Source organism: Mytilus galloprovincialis, chromosome 9, assembly GCF_965363235.1.
Source record: "Mytilus galloprovincialis chromosome 9, xbMytGall1.hap1.1, whole genome shotgun sequence".
In the NCBI taxonomy this organism is placed as follows: Eukaryota; Metazoa; Mollusca; class Bivalvia; order Mytilida; family Mytilidae; genus Mytilus; species Mytilus galloprovincialis.
Window position 1 is genome coordinate 7,225,226 of NC_134846.1, and position 19,950 is coordinate 7,245,175.

The 19,950-nt window shown below is 33.5% G+C and overlaps 1 protein-coding gene across 1 annotated transcript in view; it reads left to right on the top strand.

The window, feature by feature from the left end:
* The window catches only part of LOC143044335 (uncharacterized), a 47,385-nt gene that overhangs the window by 20,434 nt on the left and 7,001 nt on the right, over positions 1 to 19,950 (top strand). The window contains exons 8-18 of the mRNA XM_076216286.1: positions 1,786 to 2,300; positions 2,687 to 2,835; positions 3,508 to 3,882; positions 4,236 to 4,340; positions 6,924 to 7,033; positions 7,351 to 7,594; positions 14,875 to 14,987; positions 15,292 to 15,421; positions 15,857 to 16,156; positions 16,926 to 17,056; positions 18,798 to 18,975. Coding sequence (XP_076072401.1) covers positions 1,786 to 2,300; positions 2,687 to 2,835; positions 3,508 to 3,882; positions 4,236 to 4,340; positions 6,924 to 7,033; positions 7,351 to 7,594; positions 14,875 to 14,987; positions 15,292 to 15,421; positions 15,857 to 16,156; positions 16,926 to 17,056; positions 18,798 to 18,975 — 2,350 coding nt within the window. The remainder of the gene's footprint in view (positions 1 to 1,785; positions 2,301 to 2,686; positions 2,836 to 3,507; positions 3,883 to 4,235; positions 4,341 to 6,923; positions 7,034 to 7,350; positions 7,595 to 14,874; positions 14,988 to 15,291; positions 15,422 to 15,856; positions 16,157 to 16,925; positions 17,057 to 18,797; positions 18,976 to 19,950) is intronic.

Here is a 19,950-nt window from a genome sequence, read left to right on the forward strand (position 1 = left end):
GATTTAGGAATCATTCTGTCTAAATTATACTCTTAAACTGCCTTGAGGGATATAAATGATGGTGTGTTGGAACTTATACACAATCCTTATTACCAAAAAAACACAAAGTTTTGAATTTTTGTGGATCAGCCTTACCGTTCTAGAGTTATGTCCCTTTGCAAATGGAAAAATTGCTATCTCTAACATATCTTCGCCTTTACCAAACGTTATGACACTAATACACAATGCTAATTACAACAAAACTGAGATCAACTACAAATTTGGATAATGTCACATTAACTGTTCTTGAGTTATATCCCTTTATAACATTATGTAATGGCAGGAGCATCATCTGTGTCTCATGGACATATTCACAATTTATTTTATATATTTCATTCATCATACACAGTGTTCTCCCGAGGATTTTTGGATAGCGCTGTGGTAAGCCTGTGATTTTTGACAATTCTCAGTAACTTTGTTGCGGCCCACGGTTTGTTTGTAATTAATTTGTTATGTGTTTTTCTTAAATTATGCTATTGATGTTTTCTCTTCTAATGATGTCCTCATCATGCTCATGGAAGTTACCCCTTTGTTTGCTAATGTTATTGTCTGGATATCATGGATATAGACATGATGGAAGAAAATTCTTTTTTTCTCCATTGTAAATTCATATAATCCTCATATTATCTGCGTATAAAACCCAAGGAGAAGTATTTTCCATGATGGGTCTATACCAGACTGCCTATGTGAAGATTTCTTAGCACTAACAGGTGATGTTGCAGAACATGTAGGACCAACAATAAAGTCATTGTCAGTTTCTATGTTTGGTTTTGTAACCCACTGTAGCAGTGTACTGTTAACCTTACGACGTTTGACAGGAATTGACTTATTTTAGCATAATGATTTGTCATTTTTCTGACCTTAACGTTATATTATTCAAATGGCTTCATCCAAGCTGGACATTGAGAAAGTGAATTTCTCCAGTTGTATCAGCTTGGGGTTTGTTTTTCTAATCATGTCCTCTCAATTGTTTTCAAATGGTAAAATTCATTACTGTAGAATTGCTACCTTACCAATAATTAGTTCTAAAAGGTTATAATTATTACAAATGTACTTCAAAGATTTGCTCATTTTCGAGGTTTGTATGGATAGTAAGACCGGCAAATTGTAACAACCCCCTGTGTTTGATCGTTTTTAAAATCATTGCTTGTTCTCAAAGTTCGTTAAACAAAATTTTGAGTGTTGTCGGGAAATGCGGTCAATTTATTGTATTTCATTTCATTCATATATGCCTCTGTATATTCTATTAATTAAAACAATTAATGTCAATGTTGAAATCTTTGTTTATTTTCATCTTTCAAAGTCACCATTTTGTAAAATTTATTAGATTGGTCTGTGGAGTTACTTAATACAACCGAAATAATTCATTCAGAAATAGTAAACCAGTTGATCATGTGATCCGAAGTGAAAAATAAGCTGGAAATTTGAATAATTACGAAAATTACAAAAAAAACATAGTGACGTGCTTGCGTTGTATAGCGCTGTGGTCAGTGCAATAGAACAGCGGGAAATTGTGATAGCGCTGAAAATCGCAGCTCTGAAACGGCCTGGGGAGAACACAAATACAAATAAGAAGATGTGATTATGATTGCCAATGAGACAACTATCCACAAGAGACCAAATGAAACAGCTATAGGTCACCGTACGGCCTTCAACAATGAAAGCCATCATGACCATTTTAATTTCCAGTTATTCTGTGCACCTCCAATTTGACCTTTTATAAAATTCACTATTTTATATTTGTAGGATGTCTGATAGTCCTGATACAGTAGTTTCCTCGTCTTCTCCTGAACACGAATATGGAGATGAAGAAATGGATTTCCCAATGTTGAAACCTATTGATCCGCCTGCTGAGGAGGATCGCCGTTCTTCACCAGCCCTGCCTCTTCTTCAGCCGATCGCTATCAAAGCAGAATCTCTACAAATCAAAGAAGAAAAGATTGAAAGAAAAGAAGATTATGCAGAAACCACAAGACTAATGGCTGATGATATTAGTGATAAAAAATTGGCAAAGTTTGATCCTTCCGTTGCTGCAATGGCAGAAAAAGATATTACGGGCAAAAGCAATAGTTTTACTTCTTCTCTGTCCCATCCTCTCAAAGACAAGGATATATCTGTGACTTTAACTTTGTCAGCCAAGGCAGCTGAGGATATCGGTGGAGTTCTGTCCAGTATAGCAGAACTGTTGAAGATAGCAGTGCCACCTACTTACCAAGTCAGCAGGAGTCCATCGCCTGATTCACTTAAAATGAACCTTAAACGTAAGAAACTTTACAGATATTTGAGACGGATAAAACATGTGGTGCATTTATAATTAAGCAACGGGTTTAATGTGACATTTAATGGAATGGAATAATCCTAACCTGTTTAGTCATTTTTTTTATTTATAGGCTGTATTCTGCTCTTTGGTCATATTGTTGTCTCTCTGACATATTCACCATTTTCATTTTCAATTTTATTAATTGTTGGAAAATTTTTAAATTGCAATTGAATTCAACTAGAGTTGCTTCCCTTTGTCCAAGTTACTTTCATTTGTGAACATGGAGTTTCTGTTAAAAAAAAATAAGAAATTGTTCCTATATTACAAAAGAATTGTTTAAAAAATATAATAATTAACATTAACAATAAGAATGTTTTTCTTTTGTAGATAAAGAAGATCCAATTAATATTCATAATTTGATAAAAATGAAGCCAAAGTTTTGTCGTAATTGTGATATGGTGGTTCTAGACAAAGGATTCATTAGAAAGAAATCTGAGATGCCATTTATGATCAAAGAGGACCATTTTACTTTCAGGGTAAGTACCTCTAGTGATGACCGTAATAAAAACTAAGTCAAAATTCACAGGTTTCTTCTAACAATCGATATAACAGATGAAAATATGAATGAATGAATGAATGAATGAATGAATGAATGAATGAATGAATGAATGAATGAATGAATATATTTTATTGCAGAAGCAAACATAATGCTATAGCAAAATAACATAATATACAATTACAATAATGACAGTAAACAAACAGAGAACAACACAATGAATGAAATAAAATATTAGTTTTACAATAAGATAAAAGCCAACAAAACGAAAAATTGAAAAGAAATTGTATTGCTCTAATTACATGTCCACAATGACTAATATTATCTAGAACCATTTAAAGATCAGTGGTTTTGCCTGAATTCTGGCTTCCTCTAATACAAACTGGTGGTTGTGATATAGCTAAAAGGGACAGTAAACACTATCAACCAATCAAATGCATGTATCTCTTCAAATACATCTTTTTCCAATGTGTGTTAATGCCACATCAAAACATATTTGAAGTTGCTGACTATAAACAAAGATTTTTTTGCAAATGACATATCTGTTACAAAAATTCACACATTGTAAACTTTATGAGTTAAAAACCTGTATTTCACTCTTATTTTCTATGAGTCTTTAATGTTAGTTTACATGTATTTCACACTTATTCAGGAATCAGAAGATGAAGATATTGCTTTCTGTAGTCAGAAATGTTTTGAGAGATTTGTGATGGTGTATAGAAGTATATTTAAGTCTGGGGGATTGCACAGTAAACTAGGACAGGATCCAGCTTTCTTCTCTGACAAATCCCCGTCAGCAGCATCCCTCAGTCCATTCCCTTCTACTCCACCCACAATAGTTAGTCCAAGGGGGTCGGGATTCTTAACGCCTAACTCCTCAGGGGAGAGAACTCCACAGTTGACACCTACAACACCAACTGGTGCCCCAATGCTGATGGGAGGGGTGGAGTCATTGACACCAACGAGACAAAGGCAAGAACTGGAAAAGATTCAGGGAAGGAAACACAAAAAAGATGTGCCACCTAAGGTAGGAATAATGTGGACTAGGAGCAATTTCAGTTTAAGTGTAATTTCCAAAAAAATATATATGTAATCACCTTTGTCTGAAATTTAAGAATGACATTCTTATACATGAAGAGAAAATAAAGGTTTTATGAGGACTTTTGAAATACAAGCATTCAAAAATCTTAACTTTTATTGGGAATGTAATTAATGTTCCTGGATTTTTTGTAGGTATGGTAAAGCATTAAAATGAATTTTAAGCTGAACAAAACACTATACTATGGAAATAGAATATAATTTAATAACATTTTGTCAAATATTCTATTTAGATGCTTATTTAGTGTTATTGAATGAGAAATATTTATATCTTTGTTGCAGCCTCCACCAAAACGTTGGAAGAATATAAGATATAAAAAGTGGGATCCATCTTTCTCACAAGAACTACAGCCTCGACCAGAAACTCCTAAAAGTGAAGTTGAAGTGGTGAGTACATTCATCAAGGAACCAATAATTCCTTTATTTTACACAGAGAATGTCAGGAAAACTACGACTGTATTTGTTATATTTCTTTTTAAATTTTGATAGCATTTCTTTATGCTTGGCTTTTATGAATAACAATAAATTATCTTGCATTTTTATACGACCGCAAAAATTTTAATTTTTTGGTCGTATATTGCTATCACGTTGGCGTCGTCGTCTGCGTCGTCGTCGGCGTCGTCGTCGTCGTCCGAATACTTTTAGTTTTCGCACTCTAACTTTAGTAAAAGTGAATAGAAATCAATGAAATTTTAACACAAGGTTTATGTCCACAAAAGGAAGGTTGGGATTGATTTTGGGAGTTTTGGTCCCAACATTTTAGGAATTAGGGGCCAAAAAGGGCCCAAATAAGCATTTTCTTGGTTTTCGCACTATAGCTTTAGTTTAAGTGAATAGAAATCTATGAAATTTCGACACAAGGTTTATGACCACTAAAGGAAGGTTGGGATTGATTTTGGGAGTTTTGGTTCCAACAGTTTAGGAATTAAGGGCCAAAAAAGGGCCCAAATAAGCATTATTCTTGGTTTTCGCACAATAACTTTAGTATAAGTAAATAGAAATCAATGAAATTTTAACACAAGGTTTATGACCACAAAAGGAAGGTTGGGTTTGATTTTTGAAGTTGAGGTCACAACAGTTTATGAATTAGGGGCCAAAAAGGGGCCCAAATAAGCATTATTTTTGGTTTTTGCACCATAACTTTAGTATAAGTAAATAGAAATCTATGAAATTTAAACACAAGGTTTATGACCATAAAAGGAAGGTTGGGTTTGATTTTGGGAGTTTTAGTCCTAACAGTTTAGGAATAAGGGGCCCAAAGGGTCCAAAATTGAACTTTGTGTGATTTCATCAAAAATTGAATAATTGGGGTTCTTTGATATGCCGAATCTAACTATGAATGTAGATTCTTAATTTTTGGTCCCATTTTCAAATTGGTCTACATTAAGGTCCAAAGGGTCCAAAATTAAACTTAGTTTGATTTTAACAAAAATTGAATCCTTGGGGTTCTTTGATATGCTGAATTTAAAAATGTACTTAGATTTTTAATTATTGGCCTAGTTTTCAAGTTGGTCCAAATGGGGGTCCAAAATTAAACTTTGTTTGATTTTATCAAAAATTGAATAAATGGGTTCTTTGATATGCCAAATCTAACTGTGTATGTAGATTCTTAATTTTTGGTCCAGTTTTCAAATTGGTCTACATTAAGGTCCAAAGGGTCCAAAATTAAACTAAGTTTGATTTTAACAAAAATTAAATTCCTGGGCTTATTTGATATGCTTTATCTAAATATGTACTTTGATTTTTGATTATGGGCCCAGTTTTCAAGTTGGTCCAAATCAGGATTCCATATCAAGTATTGTGCAATAGCAAGAAATTTTCAATTGCACAGTATTGCACAATAGCAAGAAATATCTAATTGCACAATATTGTCCAATAGCAATTAATTTTCAATTGGAGTTATCTTTCTTTGTATAGAATAGTAGTTGATAATATATGTTGGAAATTTGCCAGACATGACTATGATGTCATTTTCTATTTTTATTTGCCAATAACTTTATGTAAATAACTTCATTGGAAATTTGCCAATATAAAATGTTGCTGATGAAGCTTTTTTTCCTTATCTTATCTAAAATGTTTTTAGATAATGTTTGTTGGACATTTGCCAGACATGACTATGCGGGTGATGTCATTTTCTATTTATTTTTATTTGCCAATAACTTTATGTAAATAACTTCATTGGAAATTTGCCAATATAAAATGTTGCTGATGAAGTTTTTTTTATTGTTTTATACAATAAACAATGTATATTCACTTTTACTACCAACCAATCTTTACCATACAGTGATAACAAGCACTTTATTTTACATTTTAATATTTTATGATGTATTTAAAAGAGTAGTTATTGTTGCAAACTCCATTAGAAATTTGAATTGATATCAGTTTTGGAAAAAGGGAAACAGGGATGTGAAAAAAAAGGGGGGGGGTTAAATTTTTCTCATTTCAGATTTCATAAATAAAAAGAAAATTTCTTCAAACATTTTTTTGAGAGGATTAATATTCAACAGCATAGTGAATTGCTCAAAGGCAAAAAAAATCTTTTAAGTTCATTAGACCACATGTACATTCATTCTGTGTCAGAAACCTATGCTGTGTCAACTATTTAATTTTAGATTTAAAAAGTTTGAAGAAGAAATCTTTAATTGATTTGTAAAATCTTGACATTTGTTTTGTGTAAAAAAACACCATGTAATGTCAAAAATTTGATCACAATCCAAATTCAGAGCTGTATCACGCTTGAATGTTTTGTCCATACTTGCCCCAACTGTTCAGGGTTCGACCTCTGCGGTCGTATAAAGCTATGCCCTGCGGAGCACCTGGTTGTCCTTTGTTCAAGCACAATAATTAATGCATGCACAAATTTCTGAATTCACAGTAAGAAAAACAGTTGTATGAAATATTTCTGAATTTATTTACCTTCCATTATATGTTTTATATATAGGTCTAAAATAAACATTTGACATATTTCAGCTATGGAAGGCCCTAGGTACAATAATAACTCCAGACCCCATGCCTGAAGACAAACGGTCCTGTGTGTTCTGTCAGGTTATTGGTGATGGACCAACTGATGGACCAGGGAGGTATAATATCATTCACATTTATATATTTTGTATTTTGATGGTTCAATGCGGAAAATATTTCAAGCTGGATTCAATCATATTTATTTTAGTAAAGCCTTTGGTAAACAAACATACATGGAACCATTTTATGTTTATCTTATTTGTGTATAAGGAAAAAAATCCCACTTCGCAGTACATCATCCTTTCTTTGTATATCACATCTTTGTACAGTTTTTTCATTGTTTACAATACTTGTTTATAGTGGAATAGTTAAACCTTATTATATACATATATTAATGAGTACCAAATTTATGTATTTATAATATTATAATCTTCAGATTGCTTAACATGGATGTCGATAAGTGGGTACATTTGAATTGTGCCCTCTGGTCATCGGAAGTTTACGAGACTTTGAATGGTGATTTGATGAATGTAGACGTAGCGTTCAAACGAGCCCAGGCACTGGAATGTCAGTCGTGTAAGAAATCAGGAGCTACACTGGGATGTTTTAAAGTCAACTGTTCTAAAGTTTTTCACATTGGTTGTGCACAGAAAGCTGGATGCATGTTCTTTCAGGATAAGGTGAGTCCTATATATATATATATACCATAAACCAACTAACAAGAGCGATTTATTTTTGTGAGATGTAAAATAGCACAAATATAAATCATTACGAAAATTCAAAATTTTGTCTAACTATATCAAGTAAATTTGAAAACTTTTTAATTAAATCACCACAAATTAAGATAGATAAGACAAAATGCAAAATAAAGTATCTCGAAATAAGTTGGTTTACAGTAGCGATCATTTGTAAAAAAAATTTTGAGAAGATACCAAGCGGACATTCAAAACTTAAGTCAAAGAGAAAATGGAAATGCTATGGCTAAACAAAATAGACTCTTAAGTCAGCAAAATATTACATAAAAATAGTCTGAGTAACACAAAGATCACTAAAAACCTACAGAGAGGATATCAGATACTTCAGAAGTCTGAGCAACACAAAGATCACTAAAAACCTACAGAGAGGATATCAGATACTTCAGAAGTCTGAGCAACACAAAGATCACTAAAAACCTACAGAGAGAATATCAGATACTTCAGAAGTCTGAGCAACACAAAGATCACTAAAAACCTACAGAGAGAATATCAGATACTTTAGAAGGCTGAGTAACACAAAGATCACTAAAAACCTACAGAGAGGATATCAGATACTTCAGAAGGCTGAGCAACACAAAGATCACTAAAAACCTACAGAGAGGATATCAGATACTTCAGAAGTTTGAGTAACACAAAGATCACTAAAAACCTACAGAGAGGATATCAGATACTTCAGAAGGCTGAGTAACACAAAGATCACTAAAAACCTACAGAGAGGATATCAGATACTTTAGAAGTCTGAGTAACACAAAGATCACTAAAAACCTACAGAGAGGATATCAGATACTTCAGAAGTCTGAGCAACACAAAGATCACTAAAAACCTACAGAGAGGATATCAGATACTTCAGAAGTCTGAGTAACACAAAGATCACTAAAAACCTACAGAGAGGATATCAGATACTTCAGAAGTCTGAGCAACACAAAGATCACTAAAAACCTACAGAGAGGATATCAGATACTTCAGAAGGCTGAGTAACACAAAGATCACTAAAAACCAACAGAGAGGATATCAGATACTTCAGAAGTCTGAGCAACACAAAGATCACTAAAAACCTACAGAGAGGATATCAGATACTTCAGAAGTCTGAGTAACACAAAGATCACTAAAAACCTACAGAGAGAATATCAGATACTTCAGAAGTCTGAGCAACACAAAGATCACTAAAAACCTACAGAGAGAATATCAGATACTTCAGAAGTCTGAGCAACACAAAGATCACTAAAAACCTACAGAGAGAATATCAGATACTTCAGAAGTCTGAGCAACACAAAGATCACTAAAAACCTACAGAGAGGATATCAGATACTTCAGAAGTCTAAGTAACACAAAGATCACTAAAAACCTACATAGAGGATATCAGATACTTCAAAAGTCTGAGTAACACAAAGATCACTAAAAACCTACAGAGAGGATATCAGATACTTCAGAAGGCTGAGTAACACAAAGATCACTAAAAACCTACAGAGAGAATATCAGATACTTCAGAAGGCTGAGTAACACAAAGATCACTAAAAACCTACAGAGAGGATATCAGATACTTTAGAAGTCTGAGTAACACAAAGATCACTAAAAACCTACAGAGAGGATATCAGATACTTCAGAAGGCTGAGTAACACAAAGATCACTAAAAACCTACAGAGAGGATATCAGATACTTCAGAAGGCTGAGCAACACAAAGATCACTAAAAACCTACAGAGAGGATATCAGATACTTCAGAAGTCTGAGTAACACAAAGATCACTAAAAACCTACAGAGAGGATATCAGATACTTCAGAAGTCTAAGTAACACAAAGATCACTAAAAACCTACAGAGAGGATAATAGATACTTCAGAAGTCTGAGTAACACAAAGATCACTAAAAACCTACAGAGAGGATATCAGATACTTCAGAAGTCTGAGCAACACAAAGATCACTAAAAACCTACAGAGAGGATATCAGATACTTCAGAAGTCTGAGTAACACAAAGATCACTAAAAACCTACAGAGAGGATATCAGATACTTCAGAAGTCTAAGTAACACAAAGATCACTAAAAACCTACAGAGAGGATAATAGATACTTCAGAAGTCTGAGTAACACAAAGATCACTAAAAACCTACAGAGAGGATATCAGATACTTCAGAAGTCTGAGCAACACAAAGATCACTAAAAACCTACAGAGAGGATATCAGATACTTCAGAAGTTTGAGTAACACAAAGATCACTAAAAACCTACAGAGAGGATATCAGATACTTCAGAAAGCTGAGTAACACAAAGATCACTAAAAACCTACAGAGAGGATAATAGATACTTCAGAAAGCTGAGTAACACAAAGATCACTAAAAACCTACAGAGAGGATATCAGATACTTCAGAAAGCTGAGTAACACAAAGATCACTAAAAACCTACAGAGAGGATATCAGATACTTCAGAAGGCTGAGTAACACAAAGATCACTAAAAACCTACAGAGAGGATATCAGATACTTCAGAAGTCTGAGCAACACAAAGATCACTAAAAACCTACAGAGAGGATATCAGATACTTCAGAAGTCTGAGTAACACAAAGATCACTAAAAACCTACAGAGAGGATATCAGATACTTCAGAAGTCTGAGTAACACAAAGATCACTAAAAACCTACAGAGAGGATAATAGATACTTCAGAAGACTGAGCAACACAAAGATCACTAAAAACCTACAGAGAGGATATCAGATACTTCAGAAGGCTGAGTAACACAAAGATCACTAAAAACCTACAGAGAGGATATCAGATACTTCAGAAGTCTGAGTAACACAAAGATCACTAAAAACCTACAGAGAGGATATCAGATACTTCAGAAGTCTGAGCAACACAAAGATCACTAAAAACCTACAGAGAGGATATCAGATACTTCAGAAGTCTGAGCAACACAAAGATCACTAAAAACCTACAGAGAGGATAATAGATACTTCAGAAGTCTGAGTAACACAAAGATCACTAAAAACCTACAGAGAGGATATCAGATACTTCAGAAGGCTGAGTAACACAAAGATCACTAAAAACCTACAGAGAGGATATCAGATACTTCAGAAGTCTGAGTAACACAAAGATCACTAAAAACCTACAGAGAGGATAATAGATACTTCAGAAGTCTGAGTAACACAAAGATCACTAAAAACCTACAGAGAGGATATCAGATACTTCAGAAGGCTGAGTAACACAAAGATCACTAAAAACCTACAGAGAGGATATCAGATACTTTAGAAGTCTGAGTAACACAAAGATCACTATAAACCTACAGAGAGGATATCAGATACTTCAGAAGTCTGAGTAACACAAAGATCACTAAAAACCTACAGAGAGGATATCAGATACTTCAGAAGTCTGAGTAACACAAAGATCACTAAAAACCTACAGAGAGGATATCAGATACTTCAGAAGTCTGAGCAACACAAAGATCAATAAAAACCTACAGAGAGGATATCAGATACTTTAGAAGACTGAGTAACACAAAGATCACTAAAAACCTACAGAGAGAATATCAGATACTTTAGAAGTCTGAGTAACACAAAGATCACTAAAAACCTACAGAGAGGATATCAGATACTTCAGAAGTCTGAGCAACACAAAGATCACTAAAAACCTACAGAGAGGATATCAGATACTTCAGAAGTCTGAGTAACACAAAGATCACTAAAAACCTACAGAGAGGATATCAGATACTTCAGAAGTCTAAGTAACACAAAGATCACTAAAAACCTACAGAGAGGATAATAGATACTTCAGAAGTCTGAGTAACACAAAGATCACTAAAAACCTACAGAGAGGATATCAGATACTTCAGAAGTCTGAGCAACACAAAGATCACTAAAAACCTACAGAGAGGATATCAGATACTTTAGAAGTCTGAGTAACACAAAGATCACTATAAACCTACAGAGAGGATATCAGATACTTCAGAAGTCTGAGTAACACAAAGATCACTAAAAACCTACAGAGAGGATATCAGATACTTCAGAAGTCTGAGTAACACAAAGATCACTAAAAACCTACAGAGAGGATATCAGATACTTCAGAAGTCTGAGCAACACAAAGATCAATAAAAACCTACAGAGAGGATATCAGATACTTTAGAAGACTGAGTAACACAAAGATCACTAAAAACCTACAGAGAGAATATCAGATACTTTAGAAGTCTGAGTAACACAAAGATCACTAAAAACCTACAGAGAGGATATCAGATACTTCAGAAGTCTGAGCAACACAAAGATCACTAAAAACCTACAGAGAGGATATCAGATACTTCAGAAGTCTGAGTAACACAAAGATCACTAAAAACCTACAGAGAGGATATCAGATACTTCAGAAGTCTAAGTAACACAAAGATCACTAAAAACCTACAGAGAGGATAATAGATACTTCAGAAGTCTGAGTAACACAAAGATCACTAAAAACCTACAGAGAGGATATCAGATACTTCAGAAGTCTGAGCAACACAAAGATCACTAAAAACCTACAGAGAGGATATCAGATACTTCAGAAGTCTGAGTAACACAAAGATCACTAAAAACCTACAGAGAGGATATCAGATACTTCAGAAGTCTGAGCAACACAAAGATCACTAAAAACCTACAGAGAGGATATCAGATACTTCAGAAGGCTGAGTAACACAAAGATCACTAAAAACCTACAGAGAGGATATCAGATACTTCAGAAGTCTGAGTAACACAAAGATCACTAAAAACCTACAGAGAGGATAATAGATACTTCAGAAGTCTGAGTAACACAAAGATCACTAAAAACCTACAGAGAGGATATCAGATACTTTAGAAGGCTGAGTAACACAAAGATCACTAAAAACCTACAGAGAGGATATCAGATACTTCAGAAGTCTGAGTAACACAAAGATCACTAAAAACCTACAGAGAGGATATCAGATACTTCAGAAGTCTGAGTAACACAAAGATCACTAAAAACCTACAGAGAGGATATCAGATACTTCAGAAGTCTGAGTAACACAAAGATCACTAAAAACCTACAGAGAGGATATCAGATACTTCAGAAGTCTGAGTAACACAAAGATCACTAAAAACCTACAGAGAGGATATCAGATACTTTAGAAGGCTGAGTAACACAAAGATCACTAAAAACCTACAGAGAGGATATCAGATACTTCAGAAGGCTGAGCAACACAAAGATCACTAAAAACCTACAGAGAGGATATCAGATACTTCAGAAGTCTGAGCAACACAAAGATCACTAAAAACCTACAGAGAGGATAATAGATACTTCAGAAGTCTGAGCAACACAAAGATCACTAAAAACCTACAGAGAGGATATCAGATACTTCAGAAGTCTGAGTAACACAAAGATCACTAAAAACCTACAGAGAGGATATCAGATACTTCAGAAGTCTGAGTAACACAAAGATCACTAAAAACCTACAGAGAGGATATCAGATACTTCAGAAGTCTGAGCAACACAAAGATCACTAAAAACCTACAGAGAGGATATCAGATACTTCAGAAGTCTGAGCAACACAAAGATCACTAAAAACCTACAGAGAGGATATCAGATACTTCAGAAGGCTGAGTAACACAAAGATCACTAAAAACCTACAGAGAGGATATCAGATACTTCAGAAGTCTGAGCAACACAAAGATCACTAAAAACCTACAGAGAGGATATCAGATACTTCAGAAGTCTGAGCAACACAAAGATCACTAAAAACCTACAGAGAGGATATCAGATACTTTAGAAGTCTGAGCAACACAAAGATCACTATAAACCTACAGAGAGGATATCAGATACTTCAGAAGTCTGAGTAACACAAAGATCACTAAAAACCTACAGAGAGGATATCAGATACTTTAGAAGTCTGAGTAACACAAAGATCACTAAAAACCTACAGAGAGGATATCAGATACTTCAGAAGACTGAGTAACACAAAGATCACTAAAAACCTACAGAGAGGATATCAGATACTTTAGAAGGCTGAGCAACACAAAGCTCACTAAAAACCTACAGAGAGGATATCAGATACTTCAGAAGTCTGAGTAACACAAAGATCACTAAAAACCTACAGAGAGGATAATAGATACTTCAGAAGGCTGAGTAACACAAAGATCACTAAAAACCTACAGAGAGGATATCAGATACTTTAGAAGTCTGAGCAACACAAAGATCACTAAAAACCTACAGAGAGGATATCAGATACTTCAGAAGTCTGAGTAACACAAAGATCACTAAAAACCTACAGAGAGGATATCAGATACTTTAGAAGTCTGAGCAACACAAAGATCACTAAAAACCTACAGAGAGGATATCAGATACTTCAGAAGTCTGAGCAACACAAAGATCACTAAAAACCTACAGAGAGGATATCAGATACTTTAGAAGTCTGAGTAACACAAAGATCACTAAAAACCTACAGAGAGGATATCAGATACTTCAGAAGTCTGAGCAACACAAAGATCACTAAAAACCTACAGAGAGGATATCAGATACTTCAGAAGTCTGAGCAACACAAAGATCACTAAAAACCTACAGAGAGGATATCAGATACTTCAGAAGTCTGAGTAACACAAAGATCACTAAAAACCTACAGAGAGGATATCAGATACTTCAGAAGGCTGAGTAACACAAAGATCACTAAAAACCTACAGAGAGGATATCAGATACTTCAGAAGTCTGAGTAACACAAAGATCACTAAAAACCTACAGAGAGGATATCAGATACTTCAGAAGGCTGAGTAACACAAAGATCACTAAAAACCTACAGAGAGGATATCAGATACTTCAGAAGGCTGAGTAACACAAAGATCACTAAAAACCTACAGAGAGGATATCAGATACTTCAGAAGTCTGAGTAACACAAAGATCACTAAAAACCTACAGAGAGGATAATAGATACTTCAGAAGTCTGAGCAACACAAAGATCACTAAAAACCTACAGAGAGGATATCAGATACTTCAGAAGTCTGAGCAACACAAAGATCACTAAAAACCTACAGAGAGGATATCAGATACTTCAGAAAGCTAGGCAGAAGTATTTATAGATCCTTGCCTTTAAAAAAAAATGGGTTTCAGAAGGTTTATCCAGAAAAACACTTCAGATGCACCAACTTATATAGTTTTATTTTATATTAGACGAAATGTATTTATGTTAAACCTTCAGAAACCCAATTTTAAAATTGTAATTAGAGATGTATTGTTCTATATAAGATATGTTTTTCTTTCAGACAATCCTTTGTCCAACTCATGCACCAAAGATATTCCCTGACAATGTGCTGACCAATTTATCTGTATATAGGAAAGTTTATGTAAATAGAGACGAAGATAAACAAGTAGCCAGGTAACACTAGTTATCATCAATTCTTTGTAATATCAAGAAATCAACAATAAATTGCTCTTTTATTCAGGTATTTTCAATATTATTTTTTAGCAAGAAATATTTTTTTAAATGAAAATATTTTAAAATCTGAATATTTACCTTTTCAATTTCAAAATTGGCAATATTTGAGATGAATTGACCCTTCATCAACCCTTTCCTTGGTTTTACCAGGAATCTCAATGCAGTTCTTCATCAACCCTTTCCTTTGGTTTTATCTGGAATCTCAATGCAGTTTAATATAACAATGTCTTCTTATTATTTTCAGTATGATCCGAGGGCAGGAAGAGGGGACTTATGCTTTAAGGATCAGTTCTCTAATTTTACACAGTGTAGGACAATTACTACCACATCAAATAGCAACAGGGAAATTTCATACCAGAGATTTTATATACCCTGTAAGTATACTGTAAGGAATGTTAATGAATGAAAGACAAAGAAAATAGTTTTTAGCCAATGTGCATAACACAAAGTATATACTGAGCTTTAAATCAGAAAACACATGAAATAAAAATTGCTAACACGTTGCAAGAAAATAAGATTGAGAATGGAAATGGGGAATGTGTCAAAGACACAACCAGCTGGCCAAAGAGAAAAAGGCTTAAGGCAACCAATGGGTGTTCAACACAGCAAGAAAATACTGCACCTGGAGGCCGAAATTTAGCTGGCCAATAACAAAATGTAACTAGTTCAATGGAAAACAGAAGCAAAACATAGAAAATTGTATAAAAACTACAATATGAATCCTACAAAACTAGTTTTAACAGCATTATTAGGCCAATCAGAAAAATTTAAAATGATTTTTAAAACCATTGTTATCTTTGTAATGACAGGTTGGTTTTAAATCTAGTCGATTTTACTGGAGTATGAGGAGGTTATATAAACGGTGTCGGTACGTCTGCAGTATTAGTGACAATGATGGTCGACCTGAATTCATGATTCGTGTAGTGGAAGCAGGCTTCGAGGATATTGTTATGAAAGACAGTTCACCACGTTCTGTGTGGTTTAAAGTGCTAGAACCTTTAGATAAAATGCGAAGAAATGCAGACTTAGTGAAAATATTTCCCAGTTTTATGACGGGAGAGGAATTGTTTGGTTTAACAGAACCAGCTATTATCAGGGTGATTGAATCTGTAAGTTTATCTTTAAATTTTTTTCATCTCATGAATGGACATTTATGTCAATGTGACAGCAACCCAATAAAACAAAACAAAATTAAAAGAAAAAGTTTGATTATCTTTCTTTTACCGTCTTCTATTCATAATATGTACAGCCACAAATTTCCCTAATTAAATAAAAAAAAAAAGGGAAAAGCTGAACAGAGGATACAAAATCTGCCATTAACTCAAATTGAAAAGATTTCTATATCTTGAGTTATTCCACTCGTAAGTCAAAATTAAAGTTTAATGGAGTTATTCCACTCCTAAGTCACAATTAAAGTTTAATGGAGTTATTCCACCACTCCTAAGTCACAAAGTTTAATGGAGTTATTCCACTCCCAAGTCACAATTAAAGTTTAATGGATTTATTCCACCACTCCTAAGTCACAAAGTTAAATGGAGTTATTCCACTCCAAAGTCACAATTATAGAAATCATGAGATTGCTTTTCTTCTTCTAATATTGATACATTTATTAAGCTCAAATTATTTTTGTTCTAACCGTAATAGTGGTTAAAAGTATGTCTTTGATCAACCTCTCTGAACGAAGGCTTACAGGTAATGGCCATGATTAAAAATTTGTAGCATATTTATCAGGATTAAAGAATCAGAGCTTCCAGAAATTTTGTATTTTCTACTGTGTGGTGTGTTTGAATTGCAGGCAAGAAGAATTTTATGGTTTTGTATATCTTAACAGAAACATATACATTTTGCAATAATCAAATGAATTATATTATTTTACAGCTACCTGGAACTGATCTCTTATTAGACTACGCTTTTAAATATGGCCGCTGTGAATTGATTGAAATGCCATTAACAATCAATCCATCAGGATGTGCTAGAACAGAACCAAAACTTAGAACTCATTTTAGAAAGTAAGTATGACGTATGTAGTGTTATTATAGTCATATACTCTTGGTCAACATGGTCAATGTATTTAAACATTTTAATGTTATACTGTTCAATTGAATAAATACATAGCTATTGTTCAATGGGACAATAGAACAGACAAATATTAATTACATTGACCAAGAGAAGATCTAGATGACTGTGGAACTGTTTCATTTGGTTAAGCAAAATTCTGTCTATGTAAATTTCTATTGATTCATTATTATTCATACATTTTGTGGACAGAAGAAAACCACTTTTAAATTTTCACAAGTACAAATTTTCTATGGGATTGTATGCAGACATCAACAAAATCATGAAATCTTACATCCACAAAAACATGGAATCTTACAGTGATATTGTTTGCCTCAAATTACAGCCGAAATTCGGCCTTTTCCCCTAGAGAAAATTCCCAATTACTAAAAAAAAATGGCTTAAAATTCCTCCCAAAAAGTTTTACATTTTCCCAAAACAGTGATGGCTTTGGTAGTAATGTTTGTAAATACCGTATTCATGTTATTATTTTGATATTAGAAAGCATTTTTGAGATCCAGTTTTCTGATCAGAATCATCATGGTGTTTGTAACACATGTGGTTTTCAATGCATTAAGTACCATCATTGTTTTGGTTTCTTTCCCTTCTCTGGAAAGTACCTTTCAGGTAGAAAATGTCTGACAACCAAAATATACATGAAAAAATAGTGCAAACAAGACAGCAAAGGTCAGCAAAAAATCGGAGATGTGTTTAGAATAAAAAATACAAATTTCCCAATTTCAATAAAAAATATGCATTTTTCCCCAATAAAAAACGGTAGAGGTAGTTTTGAAAAAAGACAACAATATCACTGTCTTACATCCACAAAAACATGGAATCTTACAACCACAAAAACATGGAATCTTACATCCACAAAAACATGGAATCTTACATCAAAAACATGGAATCTTACATCAAAAACATGGAATCTTACATCCACAAAAACATGGAATCTTACATCCACAAAAACATGGAATATTACATCAAAAACATGGAATCTTACAACCACAAAAACATGGAATCTTACATCCACAAAAACATGGAATCTTACATCAAAAACATGGAATCTTACATCAAAAACATGGAATCTTACATCAAAAAACATGGACATCCACAATTTATCCTTAATCCACTAAGATTGGTATCCATAAGAATTGATGAATTTCAATGTATAGTGTGTGGCAGTGAATCTGTGACGAAATTTCTGTTGGTGTCTTTTCCTGTCACCTGCATCACTTATTTAATCTGTTGCTTTTCTAATTTTGATTTGAGTGGTTTTGAGATTTCCCATACTTAACATACTAATGCATAAAATTACTACATTTCTGCTTTAATATAACAGTGGGTTAATCTGCAGCTGTGTGAAACAATCTTGATTTCACTAAACTTGCACAAAACTTGCACATATTCTTATTATTATTACAATTGCGACAGAATAGGTATCACAAAAAAGTAAAAAAAGTTGTATTTCAAATTTTATATTATTATTCATAAGGAGCTTATACTGAAGTAGGAATAATAAATCTGTAATTTTTCTTCATTGTTCAAAAATCAAGACTAGGGTTAAAAATTTTAATGCATTCAAACATTTGTGATTTTATTATATTTCAGAATCATGTGTATTCGTTGTTTGTATTATTTAAGCTCTAGCATTTTTGTGTGCCCATGTCTTCAATAATAAATTTCCATTTTCAGAATGCATACATTACAATCCAGCCATACATCACGGTCACTCCCTGCCATGGTAACAGGGGTGACCGGAGACATTAATTCTCCATACATGAAACAGTTTGTCCATTCCAAATCTCAGCAGTATAGAAGGTTAAAGACAGAATGGAAAATTAATGTCTTTCTAGGCAGATCTAGAATTCAGGTTAGAATTAATTAATTGTTAACTACACAGTTGCTGGAACAAAGACATAAAAGATCCCATTAGGTTTTGTATGCAGTATACAACAAGTTATGCTTTAGTTTTTCTGAAATCAGATGTAGATCATGTAGATTGCAGTAGGGATTCATTAATCAATAACATAAAAAGGGGAAAAACTTATTTGATTCAGAAAAAAGCTAAGAACCAAGTTCTGGCTGTCGAAAAAAGAAAAGGATTAGCTCATCTCACTGCCCCCTAAAATTGTTTTAAGTGATAGGATATTTGTATTAATACAAAACTGATATATGTTTAGATATATTACAAATTATTTCAGAGTTATTTCCCTTAGTACATTAGAATTCAAATATTTGATACATGCTTACATAAACTTGTATGATGAAAATAATAGTCCAAGAAGGAGATAAAAAACAGACAACAACACTGTCAACATACAATGTATATTTGTTCCGCCTAACAGAAATTCCAAAGGAAACTTTGTTATGAACAAATATAATATACCATCTATTCCGTTTGGAACATATGCTGTAATATTCATTTCAGTGGAAATAATATTCTAGAATATTTTTTTCCATTTCAATCTTCTATTTTGTGAGAACACTAATAGATAATAGAAGATAGACAAATATCAGTCCACAAAACACTTCATAGAAAAGAATGATTGGGGAACATGAGTGCCACTGAAATAACGAGGTGGTTATATAATGTGATCCGAAATGTAAGCATTCCTAACTCTCTAAATATGGTGACATGTTTCCTGCAGATCCTGTGAACTTGCAAGTTTAAAACAAGCTAAGTGTGTCAGTCAAGTACAAAGAATGGGTCATACTCATATCGATTTAAATTGTTTTGCCCTGATCATGCTGATTGTGCATATAATAGCTACTGTACATTAAACATCAGTACATTAAAATACATTAAAATGTTTTTGTACAGGGACTAGGGTTAATTGTTGTTTAT